The sequence below is a fragment of the Cottoperca gobio genome, chromosome 24 (genome assembly GCF_900634415.1).
Source record: "Cottoperca gobio chromosome 24, fCotGob3.1, whole genome shotgun sequence".
Lineage (NCBI taxonomy): Eukaryota > Metazoa > Chordata > Actinopteri > Perciformes > Bovichtidae > Cottoperca > Cottoperca gobio.
In genome coordinates, this window is record NC_041378.1 from 9,091,367 (window position 1) to 9,115,490 (window position 24,124).

Sequence of the window (24,124 nt, forward strand, 5' to 3'; positions counted from 1 at the left end):
CGTTAAATCCCAAAACATGAGCTTCAGATAATAGCTGCTTTGGCTTCAAGCCAGACGTGAGGATGCCTCGGGCAAACTGATGGGCGCTGCTTCATCAGACACATCACACTTCACAGGTAACACTGAGTCGTAGATGTGTGTACTAGTAGTCTAGTTTATAAAAATGTAATTAAAAAAAATCTATTTTATATGGGGTAAAAAGGTGTCACTAGTGTGACAGGAAGTTTATGACATAATTTAACACAAAAAGCTTTACACTCTTTACTCGAGTAATACTAGTTTTGAAATGATTCTTATGATTTGACTCATGAATGATGATTTCACGTCAACAACTTCAACTTTCTTCAACTTTTGATCTACGTTTTTTTTCAGCTGTTCACTGCACTTGAGAGCATTAAGACTTCACTTTTGCTGTTTGATGTATTATATTACATGTTTCCTTGATAATATGTTTGTTTCTCTGTATTTTCTACTCTGCATTCAAGGTTGGAGGGGGCCCAGGTGCAGAAAACGCAGAAATGTTCTAAACAAATTTGCGCTTATGTTTAAACAATCGGCACTGAAGGTCTCACAACAGTTCGACAAATACACTTGATTATTCATCCAATAATGAGCAACACAAGCGTGAATGAAAATGTATATCTTTGGTCTCTGACAATATGTCATTAAGAGCTGCCTCTTTAGATTTTCATTTAAACAAAACACTTTAACAGCTGATGACACTAATTAGTGAAATCACACTAGTAACAGCGGCCCGTGTGGCCCATTCAAGGTGTATTGATGCATCGAGGAGAGTGCAGCTCTGGAGATTTAAACTGGGTCATGTAAATTTAGGACAACTAACCATTACATACACACATATTCACAATCATGTCTGAAGCGATTGAAACATCAAGACGACCTACGTCTGGCACACAGCAGAGTGCAGACAAAATGTAACTGAGCCACATGAAATCCTTTCCCCAACTAAGAGGACAAGGTGCAGACTAACAGCTGGACAGGTCCGACGTCAAAGGTTTAATATGGCAGATGTTGATCAGTTCTAAAAGATACGACTTTAACTCCCTTCTTCCTTGGACCTCTAAAACAAAACCTCCCTTAATCCTTTCAGACCAGAATGTTATCACACAATGTTCCATGTCTGACTTAAATTTATGAAAAAGGATAAATTCTGTGAATTTATTAAGCTCCATCCATGGCATCAATCGCTTTTTATTTATGTTCAGATATTTTTAGAACTTTTTTTCCAACTTAACTATCTTCTTTATTATTCTTTCATTTACAGTTTTTTTTAGAAATTGTTTTTCAAATGTATAGAGTCTGTACTCTGTATTTTAACCTATAGTGATTGTCTGTTTTCCTGGACAAATGAAGTGTGATTCGGTCTCAGATGTGTTTATTTACATCATTCATCAAGTTGAAAAAAGACTTTGTCTAGCTTCTAGTCTGATAAACTTTAGACTAGTGGTCCAGACAGGGTTACACTGCTAATAAATGATGTGCAATAACTGATATCATTGCAAAACAATATTTCAGTGCATAATAACTTTGGCAATGAGTTAACTAAGAAAGAAAGTAAAACACAATAAATTGGTCTTCAGCTGTTTTGACCACTTCCAGTATATTTCACAGTCCTTGACATCTGGAAACACATCCTTAAGGAAGAACCCTAGAGTGTCTCAAAGCCACCCTGCTGTCACTGGTGTAGAACATAACGCACCCAGTGTGCATCATGTTCTGCATGTAAACGGACTGAAGTTCTCATAATTGGCAATGCTGGTGTTTTACATTCCATCTCCCACAGGCTCTCAGGACACACAGTCCTGTTGTTAAACATCCTTTTGTTTTGTCTTTGAAAAAGTTAAAACTCTTTCAAGATTAAATACTTAATTGCCATAAAACATGTTTGTTTGGAAAATGTTTTTTATTGAGCTCACCTAAACAAAGGCAGAAGAAGACAACAACAGTAAAACCACTCACGTGCTATAAAGTATAAAAAGATAAAAGGTAAAATCCCTACCCAAGAAATAATAATTAAATGATTAAATATATGGGTAAACATAAGATAAAGCACATGTATCGAACCTTGCAGCAACCTCAAAGTGCTTCAAGTGCATTAAAAACATCTGTCCTATTGCATCGTTATTTAACCTGCTGATTGACCTGTAATGCTTTCTTAGTAGATCTAAGAAGTTCGACAGCTTCAGGATATGTGCTGGATTTTCTGTTTTTGATGTTTCTTGGTCTTTCGTGAGAAGGAAAGAAATTAAAAAGATTGATAGTCAGTTGTCAAAGGGGTCCTTTAAAAACATTAAGGCACTTATTTTGTAGTCTAGCCTTGTAGTTTCCGCTAGCGGTGGGAGAATTCTGGATGCAGTACGCATCACTTTAACCAGCTGTCTCAACAGTTGTTGTTCAGTAAAAGATGCTCTCCCTGGACATGCCACATTGTTTCAACTGTCTGCACAGTTTTATACTTACACATTTGTATACATTGTACCTATTTATCATCCCTTTATGTAATGTTATTTGAGGGCTTGCACTAATATTTTGTATATATTTGTAGGTTGTGACAGATTGGTATCCTAGCCTACGCTGTGATTAATGTCTCTATGTGTGAGTGATGAGTCTTTAATCACTAAACTCTTACACTTTTTCTCTTGTTCACCTCCACTGTAGCTGCACCATTTAAAATAGCTATTTTTCTATTTGCAGCTACCTATATTATTTACCCTAACATGCTCCAAAAAGGTCTGGGATCAAACTTTTTATCACTCTCTGATAAGGTAAAAAGAACATTCAAAGATTTATGAAAAGGTTCCCACATCTATGACCTGAGCTAAATAATATTTCAGTATGATGTCACGTTGTTTTTTAATTGAGGGTAAATCCTAGATGAATCATTTTTAAAGACATATACACCACCAAGTAGGAAATGGGACAAGAAATGCTACAGATATGGCACAAACTGCTATTTCTTTCAGTGTATTATTATATTTAGAGTGGAAGAGAGGGACTGCCTCCTTCATCAGTCTGATAGTGTAATGCATGTGATACTGAATAGACTGAGAAGTATAGTTATTGCCAGTAAACGCTTGCAAAAATACACATTTGTTTGTGAGTGATGGAGCTGCTCCAGGCTTCATTAAGACTGATGTGAAGAGCCATCATTGCTCTTAATAGGAGAGGCTCTCTCAGTGATGGACAGTGGTGGAGCACTCCTGTGTGGCGATGCAGAGGACTGCATGGAGTCAGGGTGCAGTACAGACTTGGGATTATTTGCAGGGAGTGTGTGCATCATCAAATATATTTACATTTGTTCCAAAGTCTTGGTTTAAAAATAAAGGTGACCAAGTATTTGGCTCTGATGTCTTTAGTATATAAGACATACAACTAATATATAGGTTTTTAACTTTTTGCTATGGTCAAACTATTTTAATGATTTTTTAAAAATCTGCTTTTACTCTTTTGCGGAACTAAACATGTTTGTAAGTGCCCCTTTAGAACCCTTTTTTGTCCTTTTATAATAATTATTGTGTGATAATTCACGTGCTGTTTTTCTTGTGCTGATTGCGACTGATGTAAGTTGCATTTTAGCCACCAGAGGCTGCAATTTGGTCACAAATAAGGCAGAGTTTGCTGAGAGCTGAATTGTTTTTATTTCCACTTAATGCTTGCTCCTTAACACTAATCATCATGCAAATGCCTACATACACGTAGTTATTTATGTTGTAATTTCTAAAATTTGTTTTCAATTTGTCAAGCTAAGTAAGAGCTAAAGAGTAACTTCAGAGTACCACAATAGGTTTACCTTTTCTATAATTGAACACTCATCCCAAACAGGAGATCACGTTAATACTTGTTTAATAAACTTGAAGGGCAATTTCTTGTTTCCTGTATTTTTTACTCTCCTGTGGTACATAATATGTTCCTGTGATCTCCTTGCAGGATACAAGGATTCATCGTTTGCTGTGGTATTTATAGTTTGCTTTGAAAAAGTATAATGAGATCACTATGGACTTTGCTCACAAGGGCTCATAACAGCATGACAGCATGTGGGTGAAAGTATAGTGCAGAAGCATATTAAATAAGATATATTTCGACTTGTTTAAGGTGGTTTAAGGTAGCAGAATGGAACATAAAATAGCAGCATGGAAGAACAAATGATCACAGTGGACACAATAATATATACAAAATGTTCATGATCAAGAATATTGTACTGTTAATACTACTACTAATACAATAGGGATGAAGCCACCACTAAGGAGGCAGAAGTCTTTTTTTTTCTTCCTAGGAATATGTATTTAATAATTAATGTATAATACTAATAATAATAATAATATCTATAATTCTTTCCACTAACATATATTTAACATGTCTAAATCCCTTAAAATAGTAGTGCTCAGAGGTAAATATATAATATAAAATAAATCAATTTTAAAAAAGGGATTTACAATTTATGCAGAAGAAGGCTTTAAATATCATGTCGGGAGATACAATAAGTCATAATTTGGCAGCTCCTGGGGTTGTAATACAGACTTTTTCTTAATCATACATATGACCACATATTGTCCTTCTTGTGTATTTAAAAACTCTACTGTAAGTTAAGACAGAAACTGTAAGAAGACTACTGTTCAGAAGTCTAAAACTATTTTTTTCAGAATTAGAAATCTTTTTATCGTCCAACAGCGGGGAAATTTACTCTTAAAAAAGAAAATTCAATACGTTAATTGAAAGGGTGTTGCTTATACATACTAAAGCCTACATGTTGTAAAAATGTAGGTTATGCAAATAAATTGACCCACCGAGGCTTTAACTCATCCCCGGCCAAAAGGCAAAAAGGGGGACACAAATATGTGAGGGGACCTCCTTTGTTCGACGTTTAGTCACCTCTGTGGCCCCTGGAAAACCATTAAACGAGGAGGACTTCTCTCAGGAGCGCGGCATTCCTCAGATTCCTCCGGTCTGATGTCAGAGCGGAGGGGACGGCGCTCCGGAGGCATCTGGACCCACTGCTGCCTTCATGGACCCCCCCATGACTGCGACATCCGAGCGCTACTCTATGAAGGGAGAAATCAACATGGACGCATACTTTTCACTAGCTTTTTAAAAAATGTTTTAAAAGTGCTTTCTTTTGACCAATAAGCAGAACAAAGTCGTTTTGCTGATATGTAATAGTGTAACAGTGGAATATATATAAATATTAAATGCATAGTTTGGGTTTTGGGAAACACTATACGTTATTCACTTGCTTGCTGAGAATTAACATCAATTAAGTGATAAATTATGATAAATACTATCAAATATGGTCATTCTTTACACAATTGGCTCCAATATTTTTGGCTTGTAATGTGTTATAACCAAACTATATGTATTGTGACCGCTTCTCACCGGTTGTGTAGTTTATGGAATTGTGCTTGTTTTATTTTAGTATTTTTCGGAGGAAAATTTATCCAGTAAATCACAAGAAAACAGACAATTTAGATGGAATTATTTGGTCCAGCAGAATTTTACTTTTCTACCATAAAATCCTTTTAATCATCTCGAAACCCTTTGAGAGTTTCCCGACCCGTTGTCCCAAGTCCCAAATTCCAATATCTTCTGCTGCGTTTGAATGCAGCATGTGCTCCTCTCTCCCCCTGTCCTGAACGCCTCCATTGGACTACAGGGACCACTACTATAAACATATCAAGGGTCCAACCGCGAGAAGAAGACCACGTCGTAGTTACCCATGGCCGAGTTTGGGAACTTTTTGTGACTTTTTTTAATGACTTTTTGTGCTCCGTGAAAAACCAAAAAAGAAACCCGGATAAAAACGTGGGAGTTGAAGCAGCGACAGGACTGAGTTTGCGACTTTTTTGCTCTGAAAGTTGCTGCGCTCGTATGATTCACGAGTCTCTCGAGATTTTGTCTTTCTACATGGGAACGTATTCAAAAAGAAAAAACGATATGAGGATTATCTGTTTGCTGTGAGGTTCAACGCCGTCGAGCAAAGAGGAGTTTCTCCAGCGAGGAGCAGAAAACGGCATGTAGCGCAGGATTTAGGGTGAGTTGTCTTGATGCAAAAAACCCCAAAATCATCACCAGGAGAGTTTTCTTATGCTCTCTGTTGTTTCCAAAACGTCTTAAAGTAGAGGAAAACTATTTTTAACGAGCAGTGCTAAAATGTAGGCCAAATGGCCCGGGCCACGTATGGGATCCTAAATATTCTCATGCTATGCCCCCACCCCCGTCTTCCACCAGATAAACATACATTAAAAAATAGACAGAGACGCAAATCCTCCTCTCCTCTTGATAAGATGTGTACCACTTCTGGGTGTGAGGGAACTGGAGAGATAACTATAAGCTGTAGGTAACTGGAAAACAGTGTGAAGACCTGCACCTCCAATCAGAGCAGCCTACAACATTCAGGTAATGAGGTAATACTGAAGTTATAATAACACACTTGTCTAAAGGGACTTTATGGGGCCATCTGCAGCCCCCCACCCCCACCCTCTTTGGGATCCAGTTTGGACTTCTCTTGGGGAGGCAAATGGTCAAATGCCAGACAGAGTTGACACCACCTGGATGATTCATCATACTCTTGTTATTACACCTTGAAACGACAATTGCAAACTGAAAACAACCTCCATTAACAGAAGCTGGTTGACTGTGACTTCAGTGGAAAATGCATGGAGTCATCCAGGTAGAAACAAGAGACCGAGAGTGAGAGAGCTGAGCATGCATCCATGATACTGTACATGATGGGTTAAATGAGCCAGGTGATGATGACATTATCATTTGTGTTTGCCCTGCTCACACCCTGTGTGCGCACCTTGCATACATGTTTGTGTGAGAGTATGTAAAAGATGTGTTTGGACATGCACCTTGGACTACCACCATCCATTACTGTAAAAAAAAGGGGAGAGTTCTGTAAAGGCAAATATAGCATAGCTGCAGGAGGCGTAGGCCGTACACACACACACACACACACACACACACACACACACACACACACACACACACACACACACACACACACACACACATCTGGCTGTCTTTATAAGCTCAAAGGCATGCTGTGTAAATTATATGGTGCCAGAGCAAGTGGCTTGGGAGTACACACCACTTTTAAAACACTGATGGAGGATTTAAAGGACCAAAAGTCAGAGTTGTAGGTTCCACCTTCATCTTTGCTTTTCATCACCTCATAGTGAGGCTTGTTTCGTAGTCCAGACACAAGATCGAGGGGTTAAATATCTAATAATATTGTTTCCGAGTACTTCCACAAAGGCAGTGCCATAATTTGCCCTCCACGTCCTTCTGTCATATTTGAAAGCAAAAGGAAAGTGTCTTCGGTGCTCTTGAAATGTTAACAGCAAGTCCCAAAGGCATGTTTTGTTTATGTTCAGTATGGTAAGATTATAATAGGTGTTTACTGCATAATGCAAGCCTGCATTTAAAAGGAAAAGTGGCTATTGTTTGTGTAGCCAGTGGTCATTTGAGTCTAAAGGCCATTTGATTGCTATGTGGGGCAAACACACCTGTAATTTTGGTCAAGTGCTCACACTGTAGCGCAGGAAGAGAGGAAAAGTTATTGTTGTTATTGTCGTAGCACTTAAGTGAAGGCCGAGAAATGTACAGAATTCCTTCAAACTCAAGTTGTGGTTCTCTTGTTATTCTGCAGAGAAAAGGCAAGGACCTCCTTCTCTTTCTTAAAGCTTGAATGAATTCTTGATTTCACCATTCTTTAGCTATATCATCCTAAACTCTTATTCTATGCCTTTAACATGTGGAGCCGCATGTTAGGACATATGCTTTAGTATTGAAATGATTAGTCCAGTAATTGCTTTTTTTTTTATTGAACACAATTAATTAACAATACATTTGATAATCGATTAATCCTTCGAGTTATTTATTGAGCAAAAGTGCCAAAAACAAGTGCAGAATACTTTTAGCTTTTTGACCTTTGAATGTAGGAAATTGTGACGGGCATCTCCCACCCTCTAATAAACCTGATGAGTTGTAGCTGTGTCACCCTGTTTTAATCATAATACAAATAGCCATTAATATAGATAATATATAAATTTGAGTTTTAGGAGAGTGGTTATTTAAAAATGTTTATAAAAAAGTCACACTAATATTATTATAAAATAGTATAATACACAATATAGTGCGAGCTGGGTTGATGTCTGTGACTGATCAGTACCTTGTGTGTGTGGTGAGTGCATTCACACTTGCAGAGATGCTTTTGTCAGAGTTGTGTAAGAGCTGTGCTCTCTGGCATGCCGGCAGACAGCAACAGAGCAGAGAGCGTGCTGCGACTTGCCCAACTCTCCCACACTCCTCCTTAGGCACCTTTCAGGTGCTGCGGACGAGTTGTCAATCAAAGATCCCCCCCCCCCTATAGCAGGACAGAACCCTCTCCTTCTGATCAGGCCCAAAGTTTAGACGCTATCTCTGTGATGTGGCTGACACATGGGCCTAGCTGTACATGTAACACACATGCTTTCTTTGTGAGGAAGTGTGTATGTGATTTAGCCTACCTCACATTTCTCCTATTAGAGCATCAAGCAGAGATGTTTTCCATTTGATCTCGAGTTTAAACTGTGAATTTTCCTTTCCTCACGGCCATTATGTCTCTTAGATACAGCCGGATGTCAGCAGTAGCAACCCCAAAGTGTTGGTGCTTTCATAGGCCTGTAAACTCGGTGCTAGTGAGGTCCCTGTTAGCGTTAGTGCCTTGAGGTTCAGCTGTGAGAAAAACACTCAGTGGCTTTTGGGGGATTGAGCATGTGTGTGTGGAGTTGTGTTTGTGTGTATGCTTGTGTAAGTGTGATGTGGTTCCCAGGAGGAGGGGGCATGGAAAATGTGAACAGCACCGTGGTTTGGCTGTAAGCAGACATGGTGGCCGACGCTTGATGATCCCGTGTTTCTGTTGTTGAGGTGGAGAGAGCCGCTGCTATCGGTCTCACTGTCCCGTCCCGTCCCCCCTCCATCCTCCCCTCAGTCTCACCCCGCCCCCCCCCCCCCCCCTCATCCTGACCAACTGTACCAACATGATAAGAGCCTGAGAAACCCCGGTGTCACACCTCTTCTTCCCGTTCCCCACATCCTCACTTATCGAAAGCCTTTATTTTCTTAATCGGGTGCACGCACACACACATGTATACACACACTGCACTCTTCCTCTCAATCATATCTCCAAACTGTCCCTGCCTCCATGTCATCAGTCCCCAGATTTCACTGCCACAAGATGAGTCGGCAAAGCAACGTCATTGTTGGTCTGGAAAACCAGGCAGTGGCCGGTGTTAGGCTGTATCCCTCTTTGATCCTCCCCCTCTTCATGTTCTAGTGACAGTGTTTAGATGGCTATGCCAGCCTGTAACACTGAGCATTCCCCATCTATTACTGTCAACTGTGGCACAGCGCTGCAGCCCATGAACACACATTTCTATTATTTTCCTCCTGTTCCTTTTTTAGTTGTGCGATATTTAGGGGTTCTTGCACTATCAGACATTAACTATTCGGGCTGTCCTCGACTGACAAAAATTTGATGAACACTTTTGACGATAAGTTGATTTAATAGACAGATCTGTAAAACTGAGTTTCTCCAGAAAGAAACATGCAAAAGCACCACTTCAAATCTTGTGTTTACCAGAGATGTGCTCATAAGTTTCTTTATAATAAAGCATAAAGCTTAAAAAATGACTCATCAACAAAATAATTGTTAGTCGACAAGTCGAACAAGAGGGGGCAGCTCTATTCTCTATCAATGTATCAATATAATGTTGGAAAATCAAATGTCTTTACCCTTTCTTTATGGCGTACACGTGTTCCAATCCTCCACAATTCATATACTGCAGCTGATTTATTTGAGCGATTTTACACACCTACATCTGTCTACAGGCATAATCAGTCCTGTGACAGTAACTTCAGTAGAAGTTGAACAATTAGCATTTATAAGAAAGTAGCTGCTGCAGCTGCAAAATATCTGGATACATGAAACAGATCGTGCAAATTATTTGCAAAGTTCTTTGAACTCCATCTTTCTCAACACTCTTAATACCAAAACGCAGAAAGATAGGCTACCTCTTATTGCACAGGATAGTACAACACATTTGCAAGTTATCATCTGCAAGTATAAGATATAGTGGATGTTTTCAGAGCAATCCTACATACACTCAATTCTCAAATAGGACGTGATGTTGCTTTTACTGATGGTAGCAGTAAATCACACACGACGGATATGTCCTTAAACTCAGCAGCTAACTGAACACAAAAATGTTGGAGATTTACTCTCAGTCATGTATGTATGTATGTATGTATTTGCTCTCAGGTATGTATGACTGAGAGCAAAACTCCAACATATCTTCTGAATATTGTTTAACTTTTGAGTGGAGCTTTTATGATTTGAACCCCTTGGTGTGTGTGTGTGTGTGTGTGTGTGTGTGTGTGTGTGTGTGTGTGTGTGTGTGTGTGTGTGTGTGTGTGTGTGTGTGTGTGTGTGTGTGTGTGTGATAGGAAGGAATGGAAGGAAATAGTTTGTGTGACTGACAAGGCTCCTTCGCTGTCTGGATATCACCTCTGTGCGAACAGTCTGCTCTGTTTGCGACTGTCGCTGTGCTGTCATGTAGTAGAACGTGTGCATGTGTGTTTGTATGTGTCTAAGTCTTTGTCTAAGAGATGGAGCTACAGAGAAAGAGAGAGAGAGAGAGAGAGAGAGAGGGAAAAAAAAGAGAGCTGGAAAGTGAAAAAGCAGATGCGCTTGTTAGAAACACACTGTCTGGCCGCCTGGCTCCACCATCTGTTTGCAGCTGCTAATGTTTGTGTGTGACAGACAGTACGTTTGTGTGGGTGTGTGTGTGTGTGTGTGTGCAGGACTGTGTGCAATCATACAGTATATTGTGGAACATATATTTAAGTTCATTCCTTCAAGGTGAGGAACTAGAGAGGCAAAGTTTACTGTGTTTCTCTCTCACACACACACACACACACACACACACACACACACACACACACACACACACACACACTCCTCTGGCTCAGACAGAAACACACACACACACACACACACACACACACACACACACACACACACACACACACTCCTCTGGCTCAGACAGAAACACACACACACACACACACACACACACACACTCCTCTGGCTCAGACAGAAACACACACACACACACACACACACACACACACACACACACACACACACTCCTCTGGCTCAGACAGAAACACACACACACACACACACACACACACACACACACACACACACACACACACACACACACACACACACTCCTCTGGCTCAGACAGAAACACACACACACACACACACACACACACACACACACACACACACACACACACACACACACACACACACACACACACACACACCAGAGACCAGAGAGTCAGATAACAAAGAGGGCCCTGGTGGTGTGTCCTGGGAGAACTATTGCTGTCCATGCATGTTCCTTTACTGTGTGTGTTTTTTTTATATTGCAAAGATTACACAGTTTATGTTTTACTGCCCACAGAATTAGGCAGACAGGTTCAGGCAGGTCTGATCCAGGGTCAGCTCCAACTGTTACTCAGATAGACTTTGGCTGTATGTGTCTAGGAATGTGTTTAGACTTCAGAGACGTATTTCCCCAAAACAACTCACTACTGACTGAGCTAGTCTTAGCTCCATGGTAAGCCAGTGGGCCTAAAGAGGATCAAAGTCCCAAGAAGAATTTTTGGGAAACTTCAGACCAAATCTGGCTGTTCTGGAGCAGACGTTGGTGTAATATTAGTTTCAAATGTTAATGTTTTAGCTGTGCTTGGAGTAACAGATGGCTTTGTCACCAGATAGGACAACACAGCAAATAGAGTTGTTAGACACATAGGAGCATTCAGTGTGACTGCAGAAGATTTTGGATTTATCTTTTGATTCATTCATCAAGCAAACATGTCAAACATTCTCTGGAATTTTATAGTGGATTTCTGCATAATGTTCTTAAGCAAAAATACCCAAAATGTAATGCTTCCACTCTCAAATGTCAATATTTGCTGATTTTCTAAGCCTTCTATGATTGCTAAATAAATATCTTTTGAAAGTTGAATGCCATTTCTTACCGTAGAAAATAATCTGTAGATTAATCGATAATAAGTCGTTAGTTGCAGCCCTGGATAAATCCATTCATCACACAAATAATCAAGAGTTTATTCCACATACAACAGTAGCAGGAGGGATATTAATTATTTATATTGTCAGAACAAACATCCTGAGCCTGTAAATACGGTTTAATTTTTACTCTTACTATGTGATTTAGGCCTGTTTTAGACTCATATACCATACTGTAAAAAGAGTACGCCGGAGAAGAGTAGTTACGAGCTGTGAAACACTTAACCCCTTTGTTTTGCTACAGCGCTCATGTGTAACAGGAGGGGAGGTGGAAGGGGGTGGTGTTGGTATTTCAGACGGAGACAAACAACAGAGATCAGATTGATTGAGTTACACACGCTACACTTGCGTCCTCAGCTCTTGGTGGCCTGCGTCTAATGGTCTTAGCAGTAGGCGACAAAGTGCTGTTTTGTTCCCGCTATTGTGTGGATGTGAATGGAGCAAAGCGACAGACGGGCTGCCCTGAGAGAGACGGAGCACACACACAGAACACACAGCACACACAGCACCCAGACCAACAGCTCTGTCACTGTGCAAATGCGCGGGAATAATAGTTTTTTTTTACAAATCGTCTTTGTGTCAATAATATAGTACAATTAGTACAATTAATATAGTACAATTTTTTTGTGGTGTTTGACCTGCAGATGAGCAACTACATGTAACATTCTGGTTGTAGTTGTGTTGTATAATGATGCATGTCTGGCTGTGGTGTTTGTCACAGCATGTTTAGGTATTGTTATATTTCTCAGGTGGCCCCCTGTGTGCTGAATCTAAACCTGAGTGAGTAGAGAGATGACAGGCAGCAAAACATCACACCCTGAGGGGGGGGGGAAACCTGTGTCAACATTGTTTTTTAACTGATTTAATATCCGTCTTTTGTCAGCTGTTAACACATAACATCAACTGACTGTTAAACTGCTCCCATTAGTCACCGTTGCTACACCTGTCGAGCTCTCTGTTCCCACACGGCACAGCACGCAGTTTACAATAATAGCAGGGGATCAGTAACCAATTAAAATTCTTTGCAATTTATTGAAACATCAAAAACTTTTATTTCAGACAGCGGTAAACCTATCTAGCCGGTGAGCGTACATTTTGCCATCTGAAATACCTGTAGCTGGTGGATTCTATCAAATGTGGTTAGCTAGCTAATTAAGCTAACGTTAGCTAAAGGAATTAGTTGATAACATCCTCTCTGGGACTTTTTAAATGTTTTTGTTTTATAACTAGAAAGCTGAAAAAGTGTCCTAATATTTACATAATAGCTACAAACATGATCTAATGGCTAAAGGAATCCTCCCCAGCTCATGACCCATCCAGGAATAAAAAGTAACAGCATTGTTCTAATATTGCAGTGTAGAGCTAGCTAAACTTAATATCAAGTATGATGAGGAAAAATGTAAGATCACATCATTAGATATTTAGTTCTTACACATCCAATTTCTGTTTGGGGGGGGGGTTTAGCCAGCATGCTAAAAAACTAAAACATGTCACATCACCAACTACATCAATTACAACATGCTCAAAGTAATCAATTAGCCTTAAAGTGGTCACATATTGTGTACAAAAAAGCGCAATAAAAATTAATCTGACGCCAGGCTGACGGGCACTTTTGGCTTTTCCCCATTGGAGCACACACACACACACACACACACACAACTTAATGAATGTTCAGTTAAAAGTATGCAGGTCTGTGAGTAATTTGCTCACCTTTTATGAATCGACTAGGTGGATCCTGCACGCACGTCATTTATCTTGATTGATTTATTAAAAACATTCCTATCGTCACACAATGTGTCTGCAAACAGAGCTGAAGAAATGATATACTTGTGGTAATGTCGTTTAAGCTGCACGCAGAAAGAAAAGATCTTCTCTCTTTTTGTTTTCACCTTTTTTGCCCCTGACCAAACCAGTCTGGAGGGGATAAAGAAGAAACACAACAAAAGATGGGAATGGTTTCATATATTTTTAGCCAAAGCTTTCTACCCTGAAAAAGAAAAACAACCCTCTTCCCTCAGTTTTCCCTCTCGTTTTCGCCATGCCACAAAATTACAATGTGCAAATTCATAAACGTATATGCTGTTTTTGCACGCTGGAAATAAACACGACGGTTGGGAGAGAATGTTGCTGCAGCGCTGTAGCGGCGTTGAAGCACCGTTTTTTTGTTTCGAGGAGTGGGTTCGGTCCCCAGCTATTGTCTGTCTGTCTGTCTGGCTTTACTCAACCACACACTTCCAACCATGCCACTGATTACTAGTTTAGAGTTGCACTAACTGCTGTTTGGTCCTTTGGCTAACCTCTGAAGAACCTGGTGGGTGTGTGTGTGATCCTGTGTGTTTGTGGTGTGCTCTGTTCATGCATGTCTATGTTTGTACACTACACAGTGAAAGTATGCGTCTTTATTTGTGTCTTTGTGTGTTTATCTGCGTCTTTAGGCTTGTTTACAGCGATCTCGCGGGGCCTGTGTGCTTGGGAACTCTTTCTTGAGGCATTTTGGGGAGGTTTTTACCGCCAACCTGTGATGTCACTTCCCCTAAGCCCGAGCCAGAGGGGAGGGTCAAAGGGGCTGTGGTTCAGGTCAGGTGGCAGCTGGGGTCACATATCCCAAAGCAAAGCTGATTTACTCACCCATTGTAGCCCAATTATTCACTTGCTTATTCAATTACTGCAAGCTGTCTCAGAGCGATTCAGGAGTAAGGAATGTGTTACGGCTTCCAAAGGGGCACGGCTTTTACAAAAGACAAGTGTGATTCAGATCGTACCAAACAACATGGCTGTAAGTCAGCAGTTTGTAGCTCTTTCATTCAAGACTCGCTCGCTTGTGTCTTTTCTCTCCCGCGCACTCAGCCTTGTCACGCACACACACCGAACACACGCACACACACGCACACACACGCACACTTTCCTTCCTTGTAGTGCATACTTGTGTCAGGTGTGCTCTGTTTTTCCAGTCAGGGTAGAGAGGAATCTGGGCCAGGGTCCAAGCTGACTATCAACAGCACATTGCCAGAGCCCGGGACAAGAAGCAACACATCTACTCCATCTTTACTCCTCCTCCTTCTCCCTCTCTACTCCTCCCCCCCTTTTTCTCCTCTCCTGATCACTGGAGCATTGTCGTGCTGTATTTTGGTCTTTCCATTCTTCCGTTTGTGTTTTTTTTCCTCCTCCTTGCATCCATTTTTCTTCCATTTTTCTTTTCTATTTTTAATGCATTTTTCTGTTATTGCTATTAGTTTTTGTATAAGTTTTGTCAGACTTTTATCGTGACTTTTCTCATTGTTTTTGTATGGAGAAGAGGTTGTTTCTTCCCTGCTTAGGAGGTGTGGAGATGTTTTTTTGGTTTTGTGGTGGTGTTCCTGTCTAACAAGGCTACAAAGTGGCCACCACCCTTGAAATTACGCTGCATTTAGCTATCTGAAAGAATTCCCGTTGACAACACCAGCACTATCCCTTATAACCTGAGAGAAAAGTTCCTTAGGTTTGCCTCCCGGTGTTGCGTACACTAATATATACAACAACATACTACAGGTGTGACTATATAAATATAGTAAATATGCTTGTGTTTGTGTGCGCTTTACTTCAAAGCTCTGTCCTCATCACAGACATGAAAGCTAAGAACTGAAGACTAACCCAGAGATGTGTTCAAAGTGTTCCCCAAAGACCTGTCTCAACCTTAAAACCACAGTCTCTGTGTGTGTGTGTGCGTGTGCGTGTGTGTTTTGCCTTGTCTTCCTCATAATGTTGCACTTTTGTTGCAGTAATTAACAGTTTTATGAGTTTCTTATTGACTGCATGCATTGACATTTTCTGTTTAGTGGCAGTAGCTGACAAACGGCGCGTCTGTGAAAGCATCTGTGCCACCACCGCATGTGTGTGATCTTACACACTACAACACTGTACGCTTGAATGTCTGGCACTGTGCTGCTGTCGGGGCAGAGAGGGAGGGAGAGGGGAGATAAAAAGGAAAGGAAAGGCCTCCCACACAGGCAGATATGAGACTTAGAAGCTCCATTAGTTCCTCAAAGCCAGCTGCCGGGTTCAGATGGATGTCTGCGCTCGGCTGTTTGATGTCCATTCATCCATAGCCTTACATCTCTGCCTCTGTCTCCCAGCTTTGCCCAACACTGGGCCTCATGGGGCTGGAGAGAGCGCAGCTGCCATAACTATAGGATAAAGCTGTCTGCTACTGTCCGATTCCTGCCTCTGCTAACATCGTAGCATCGCTGCTGCTGCTGTTATCGCCGGTGATTCTGCACACTTCAGCTGTTTTCTGTTTCTGCTTGTTTATGGGAGGTGGGCAGGCCGATAATATGGTGGAATATGATGTGGGAAGATTCAATAAGGTTAGAATGTTTACTGATTAGAGCAGCGTGTAGTTTTGGCATTCCCGTGGGCTCAAATGTCAGAGTTTAAAAAGACTCCATGAAAACTATCTGTAGATATTTTTAAAGAGTTTCTTGTTATTGACTAATCCTCCTCTTTTTCATCTCTCCCTGCAGCACCCGTTCATCCTCCTCCTCCTCATCGTCCTCCTCCTCCTCTCCAGACATCTTTGGGAATGGGCCAGCGCCTTGCCAGGGTGCATCTTTCCACCCGGTGGTGTGGCTGGCGTCGTGCGAGAGTGAGGAGGGCAGCGGCCAGGTCATAGAGCCTGCCCACCCCTCTCTCCGCTTGCTTGCTCCCAAGTGACTTTTGACCTTTGACTCAGCTGTGACCTCCAGCCAGCCATGCCCTTCCGGCTGAAGCTGCGGCGCACACGGCGCTACAACGTCCTGAGCAAGAACTACTTTGTGACACGAATTCGCCTGCTAGACAGCAATGTGATTGAATGCACTCTGTCTGTGGAGAGTACGGGACAAGAATGTCTGGAGGCGGTGGCCCAAAGACTGGAGCTACGGGAGGTGAGGAGTCTTATATTATGTGACCCACGTACATGCTCGTATTAAACCCATATATACGCTGATATTTGGACATTTTTGGAGGTTTGTTTGATCTAAGCAAAAGTACAAAATGTTGATTTTTACAGTTTCTGTAATCATTTCTTTAACACATAAAGGCAAGATAACCTAACCTTGCAGATGCACGTATCAAGAGGGACACTTTGACATTTTGACGACATACAATTGATGTAATTGTAAAGGTATCAAATGTTGATAGAAAATACAACACATACATACTACAGTTAGCAGGGCTGGGCAATATGGAGAAGAAAATCACAGTATATGTAAATTTGTTTCACAATATTGATTTTTTGGGTGAATCCAGTGATGAAAAATCCCTGACAAATCAAAATACGTCATCACAATTGTCCACAATGTAAATGGCAATATGTCTGACAAAAGACAAATTCATACCTCACAGTATGTATTGTTAAATCACCTTTCCCCTGGTAATCACCAAATCAAGCATACACAGAAAAAAACAATATATGGATCTCAAACTTTCACTCATTTATGAATGCATAATGCAATTTCTGTGTGTGTGTGTGTGTGTGTGTCTGTGTCTGTGTGTGTGTGTGTGATGGCCACGCGTCTCTCCCCACACCCTGTGTGTGTCTCCCTGCCCTGTGCCGTCTCTCTCCTGCAGGGTCCTTGTCTGTCTCTAACGAAGCGTGGCTACCTCTGTCCTCTTTTCTCTGCAGAAGAAAGAGATTCTGCTCATCCCCCTGTCCCACTCCCCCCCCTCTACTTCTGTCCATGCTTTCTCTGTGTGTTTTCTTTCATCCTTTTCTTTCTGTCCCCTAATTTTCTTTACATTTCCTTCACCGAGGTTTAACTCACACATGTACGTAGCTTTGCACGGGGCTTATTGTTTGTACCTGGAGTTGTTTTGCGTGTGAAAGCAGGGCCGTTTGTTCACAGATCGGAGAAAGAATGTGTGTGTGTGTGGTTGACGACTGATTGAGTTTGATGAATATGTGTGTTCAACTGTGTGTCTGCGCCAGCTGGAGCTGCTGACAAAGTGAGAGAGATGGGCGGTGTACTTTGCGTTCTCACATAGTGTTGTGGTATTTGCCAGGTGTCAGTGATGTTATAAATAAGGTGATGTGACGCCTCAGCTTAAGCCGCCGTCTGCCCCCGTGCATGCACGCCATCTCAGAACTGTGTGTGTGTGTGTGTGTGTGTGTGTGTGTGTCTGAATTAGTTGTCTTCATCTTTGTTGCTGTACCTGAGGCCTTGAGTGTGTGTGTTTCTGCTCTAGCAGCTGCAGCTTTACAACTTTTATTACAGTAGAGTAGGTGTGCTTACCTCTTTGTGATATGACACACAGACACACTCACACACACACACACACGCAACAATAAAACGTCCTTGTGTGTCAAAGTACATGGTTAGCCGTTAGTAGTATGAGGGCTAAATGCAGGTCAAAGGGCCCGTTTCACAATAGTTGTTTGGGAATGCTACACACAGATCGCAAATGGCAACAGAGTCATGTTTCACAAATGTCTCTTCCAAGTTAAATGTGCAAGTCTTACAAGGCCCTGGCATGGCCATGCATGGGTTGCAAGTATAGAGTTTGTTTTGATAAGTGGAACGTGTCAAAATGAACGTTACAGGGAACGATCTTTAGTTGCAAATCGCAGGATGTTGAAACCTGCACCGAGATCCATAGAATCCAGGATGTATAGCCTTCAAGTAACCGTCGCATAGCAAATCAATATTCTAATATTCACTCTGGTTTAGACCAGCATGTTTAGGATTAAGTCTTCCACTTGAAAAGGCCTGTGTCGTTATCTCTGAATGTTGTTTATTCAGCTGAATTATGTTTCATTTTTAAATAGCATATCCATTTCTAGGGCCAGGGCCAGGGACATAGTTTTAATTTCGATTTAGTGAGATACGATCATTTTCTGTTTCCTTTTCCCCAGGGTAATCTTACTGGCAATGGGTCCGGTCTAATATTTATGTTTCACTGAGGGGGAAAGGTTTGATCAGATTTGATGGAGCGATATGTGCTCAGCTGTATTTCAGCTGCTTATTAATCTTCTCTCTGCTCTGATCAGTTGTCCCCAATGTATTTTTCTACTAATTTCCCATTTCCCTCGCCAACACATTTCTCTGTATCCCGCCAAATCCTCTATATCCCACCCCAATACTTTGTCTCTCCCATTAACTTCCTCCGTTTCCCTGAGCTATTTCTTACGCCTCCTAATCTCTCTGCATACAGTTTACGCAATTTATTGTTTCTTTGCTTTCTCCTTATCCCACCTCCTTTTTGTCCTGTTTCCTTTTTCCGTCATCTCCATCCCATGACCCTTTGCACCACACTGACCTCTTCCCTCCGTCTCTCCCCCGACTCCAGACCCATTATTTCGGGCTGTGGTTCCTAGGGAAGACCCAGGCCCCGGCCCATCGCTGGGTGGAGCTGGAGAAACCGCTCAAGAAGCAGCTGGACAAGTTTGGCAATGAACCACTGCTCTTCTTCGGAGTCATGTTCTACGTGCCCAGTGTTTCCCGACTGGAGCAAGAAGCCACCAGGTAAGAGAGTCTCCTAACACCACTTACCGTACAGCGTGCAACTGTCAGACACGCGTCTCAAATTTCAGTTGCAACTACGACAATCTTTTCCACCACTAATTTCTCATTTTCTTTTCTGTAATATGTCCATGTGACTTACTGTACATGAAATATAGTAAATGTTATGCGTGCTGTGGAATATATGTGGAAAATGTAGCCTTACATGTTCCATGTAGCATTGTTAGTTTGTTAGTTTCATTATCTTTTGTGCCTTTTTTCATATGTCCTTTGGTTTAGATAAAACATCATTTTAATTTGGCTCCATAAACACAGCTACATATCATGTGAATATTGTCATTGAGGGGTTAGGAACACAACTCAAACAGTGTGTCACTATCAGACATCAGCCATGGTAACAGTGTCATACTGACGTTGATTGATGGCATGGGAAGAAAAGGAAGTTGTGTGCGATGAATCTTCTGCGTGGTCTTTGAATACATTTGGTTACAGACAGGTACATTTACTGTTGTTCCAGACCTCTGAATCAGCTTCTCGCATATCTGATTTGTTCAGCAATGTGTCCTCTGATGATGAATTTAACTTTCTACAGTTTTAGAGTTACAGGACAGTGCACATTAGACACACACTTGATTGTCTTTTAATGATCATGATTTTTAAATGAACGATATGTGTCGCAGTCTCTGAACAGTGTTGGCAGACCATGTGTGAGCTGCTCTCTCAAATGGGGCTGTCATCTCCCTACTTAGCCAGCTAGTTAGTTACATTCGTGAAAAATAGTGACAGAAAAATGGCAACAGGCGTGGATGTCAATCTCATCTACGCCTGACATTGATGTCATTTCAGTCTGATTATCACCCGCCGTGTGTGTGCATGTGTGTGACAAAGAGTGTGAACGAGCACGTTAGCTAGCTGTGAAAGGGGCATCCAGGGGTCAGTGTGTAGTGGACAGTCTGCCATCTCAGATTTCTTCTCACTCTCACACACAGACACACTATACAGGTCTGCCTCGCACAGAGCTGGTGAATTTGCAACTTCTGCTTCGCTGGTTGTGGGAAAGGTCGATTGCAGGTCACAGCTAGATGTTTTGATACTAGAGTTAGTTTTAATGTCTGTGTGTGTGTGTGTGTGTGTGTGTGTGTGTGTGTGTGTGTGTGAGAGAATGTGTGTGAAAGTGTGTTAACCATTTACGCTGTTGGGTTTGCTCGCTTTTTAAAGGGGCAGGACTGGACATGCTGTTTCTGTGCTTACATAAAAAATAATTAAATCATCATGTATCAGTGACCGGCCTCATACTCTCAATGTGTGTGTGTGTGTGTTGTTGATAGAGTGTGTGTGTGTGTGTAGTGTGTGTGTGTGTGTGTGTGTGTGTGTGTGTGTCTGCAGGTTCGCTGCACAGAAGCCACGATCTGCTCTGGTAAAGCAATGGTATTCCAGGAAACCCCTGTGGGCTTTGTGTGTGTGTGTGTGTGTGTGTGTGTGTGTGTGTGTGTGTGTGTGTGTGTGTGTGTGTGTGTGTGTGTGTGTGTGTGTGTGTGTGTGTGTGTGTGTGTGTGTGTGTTATGGGGTTGAAGGGGTTATGATGGGGCCTTAGGGGCAATTTAGGGAACAATGGTCGCCTCTTTTTCTCAAGCCCCCTCTCTTTCTCTTACAATCCGTCTACATAGTGTCACCCCTACTCCTTTTTATCAAGAGCAGATCTCCACATCACTCCAGTCCCACATTTTTACTCTCTTTCTCTTCGTCCCTTCGTCCTCCTTTCTCTCTCCCTCTTTCTCTTTTTTTTTGTTTGTCAGGAATGTTGGCACAGCCGTCCAGCGTAGGAGGCGGACCACACATTCCTCCCAGCAGAAGTGCTGGGGGTAAAGGGGGGGGGGGAGATGTCTGGTTTACAAAACACACATACACACACACACACACACACACACACACACACACACACACACACACACACACACACTCACCTCACACACCTCACACATTCCCCCCAAGAATCCTCTGAGAAGCCAGCTGCAGCCCTGTCAGAAGAGTTAGTCACAATACGCCACATTGTAAGAACATACACGCTCCCCGAGGCAAGCTTTTTCTTAAAGCCCCATCCCCGTTTTTCTTTACATCGAGTTGAAAAGAATCTTCACAACTTTTTTTGATGAAGTTCAAAACACACTTTTTTAATTACCTAGTCCTTATCAAGGGTATAAAGAAATCTTTAAAAGCATCCTTTGCTCTTGTACTCTCTGTACTTTCCTTTGAGAACATCAATCAGTGTGGGAATGATAACAATTACAACTGATGGCCCTGATCATTTATTGGGTTGAGGTTGATTTGGGTCAGATCCAGTGAAGCAGATCTTTGTTTTTTCTACACACCTGGTCTAATGGACGGGGGAAGGGCAGGATTTGGAGAAAGTATGACAGAGGCAAAGAGGAAGACAAGTGGTGACAGAGAAAGTAAAAGTTTGATTTTGGGTTTTGTACTTATGTGTACTTATGTTATTTATGTGGTTTAATCTCTGTACCCGCGTTTCTGTTTCTGAAGTTACACATATGTATGAGTCAGCATAGAAAAGTATGTTTGTGCTTGTGAGTAAAGAAAGAGTAGGATTTAGTGGATTCGTTTGTTACTGACCTTGAAATGTTTTTGTTTTTTTTACCAACTGAGATGTCATTGGTTTAACATGCTTTGTAAGAAAAGAAAAAAAACAAGATGACTTGTTTTTTTAAAAATAATTTCATCTTATCGTGTTGCCAGAAACCAGAAAGACAGAGTGTTGACTCTGCCTCCTCAGAGTAAATGAGATTTACTGGGAAAGTAATGTGAGTTTTATATTGTGGTCAGATCTTTGAAGTTCAGTGTTTGACTGATGTGTAACCTGATACTAGATCTCCCTCTCTTCCCGTCCATCCATTCATCTGTTTCTGCTTCCCTCTCTTCCTCTATCCATGCAGCTGTGAAAATTACCAAAAGCAGGGGGCTAAAGTATGTATGTGCGTGTGTGTGTGTGCATGTGCTTGCTGGCAACACATTCACACCAATAATCGAATTATCAAGCAATTAAGGCTGTAATGCAAGAAAGCTGGAGCCCATGTAAACACTGTTCTCCGTTATGTTTATGCAATTATGCTCATAGCTGCATTTATTGCTGCAAGATACACTTTGTAGAGTTCAACATAATTGTCAGATTATGTAATTGTAAAAACTTAACTTGAGTTTTTACCGTGTTTTGCAACACACAAGATTCATGTTGAAGATATTTTTGCTGACAAGATGTTTCACTCTTCTCCAGACATTCTCTAAAATACAAACAAACTTTCCGTGCTTGAAGTGGCTTTTTCACCACACATCTTTGGACATGTTCTTCGGTGTTGAAGCTGATAGAAAACAATGCTTCAGAGCATACTTTTATAGCTATATTCTCACCAAGATGGCCACAAGCAGAACCACAGTAGCAAAAGATTGGGTTTGAAGTTGAACTTTGACTTTGTAACAGAATCTGTAGGGTGCATTTTTAGCTAGAAGAGTCCTTTTTAGGTCGCCCATGTAAACATATAAATCAGAGTAATGCCATACTTGCATTACTGGTCATAACCACATTGTGTGGACTGCTTTGGTGTGTGTGGTGCGTGTTCCATCCAGAGTCAGTTGCACCATGTTTGACCCCTAAAATGCTTCTTGCACTAATCCCAGACTGCCTCCAATATACTACCTACCTCTATTGGATTTTATCCATTTTACCACACACGCATCTTGCAGCGGGTGTGTGTGGTTGAAGCCTTCTTTGGCTTCTGTCTCAGTGATATGAAGGAGGGGCAAAGTGGCCCAGACAGAGAAAGTGAGGAACCTAAACAGAGAGCTGTTGACCGGAGCGAGGCCAGCTGGCCTCAGCAGCCCCCAAGGCTGACAACACCAACAGCCTTGAAATCCTACCATTATTCAGCTAGTTATCACACACACACACACACACACACACACACACACACACACACACACACACAGCTGTACTCTGTTGTTCCCTTTGCTGATTCAACACATTTCAAAGTGAAATCCTCCTGCCTCCTACACAAGCCGTCTGGACCCATCCAGGGTTGAGGGGGTGGACAGGGTCATACCACTACAGAGGAGGAGGGGTTGAAGCATATGTACACACACACACACACATTCATGCATGCATGCATGAACATATGCTCGCAGGCTTGTTGTCCGGGCCACTTGGACATCTGGCAGCATGTCTTGAGCGGGGCTTGAACATGCGTGGGCAAATAAAGGGCCCTTTGTGCTTGTGTGGCTGCCCGGAGTGCCAGCAGAGCACTCTGCCATGGTGGAAGTCACAAGTAACTCTTAAGTGAGGAAATCTCTACCTCATGTCTACGTTTGTACATTCACCTGTTATTACAGCATAGTGATGTCATTCTGACGTACGTGCCAGGTGTGTGCCACGTAGGCTTACGAGTGATGGTCTTAGATTTACTCTTTTAAAGACTCTCAA

At 41.7% G+C, this 24,124-nt stretch overlaps 1 protein-coding gene across 2 annotated transcripts in view; it reads left to right on the forward strand.

Moving 5' to 3' along the window:
* Positions 1–5,683: 5,683 nt before the first annotated feature.
* The window catches only part of LOC115029000 (tyrosine-protein phosphatase non-receptor type 14-like), a 37,208-nt gene continuing 18,767 nt past the window's right edge, over positions 5,684–24,124 (forward strand). Inside the window, exons 1-3 of one of the 2 annotated variants that reach the window (XM_029462997.1) lie at positions 5,684–6,046; positions 16,663–17,064; positions 19,466–19,641. In XM_029462997.1, the coding sequence (XP_029318857.1) occupies positions 16,891–17,064; positions 19,466–19,641 (350 nt within the window). In that variant the 5' untranslated portion in view covers positions 5,684–6,046; positions 16,663–16,890. Of the gene's footprint in view, positions 6,047–16,287; positions 16,408–16,662; positions 17,065–19,465; positions 19,642–24,124 lie in introns of those variants that run through there. The other variant, XM_029462998.1, reaches the window with a different exon arrangement.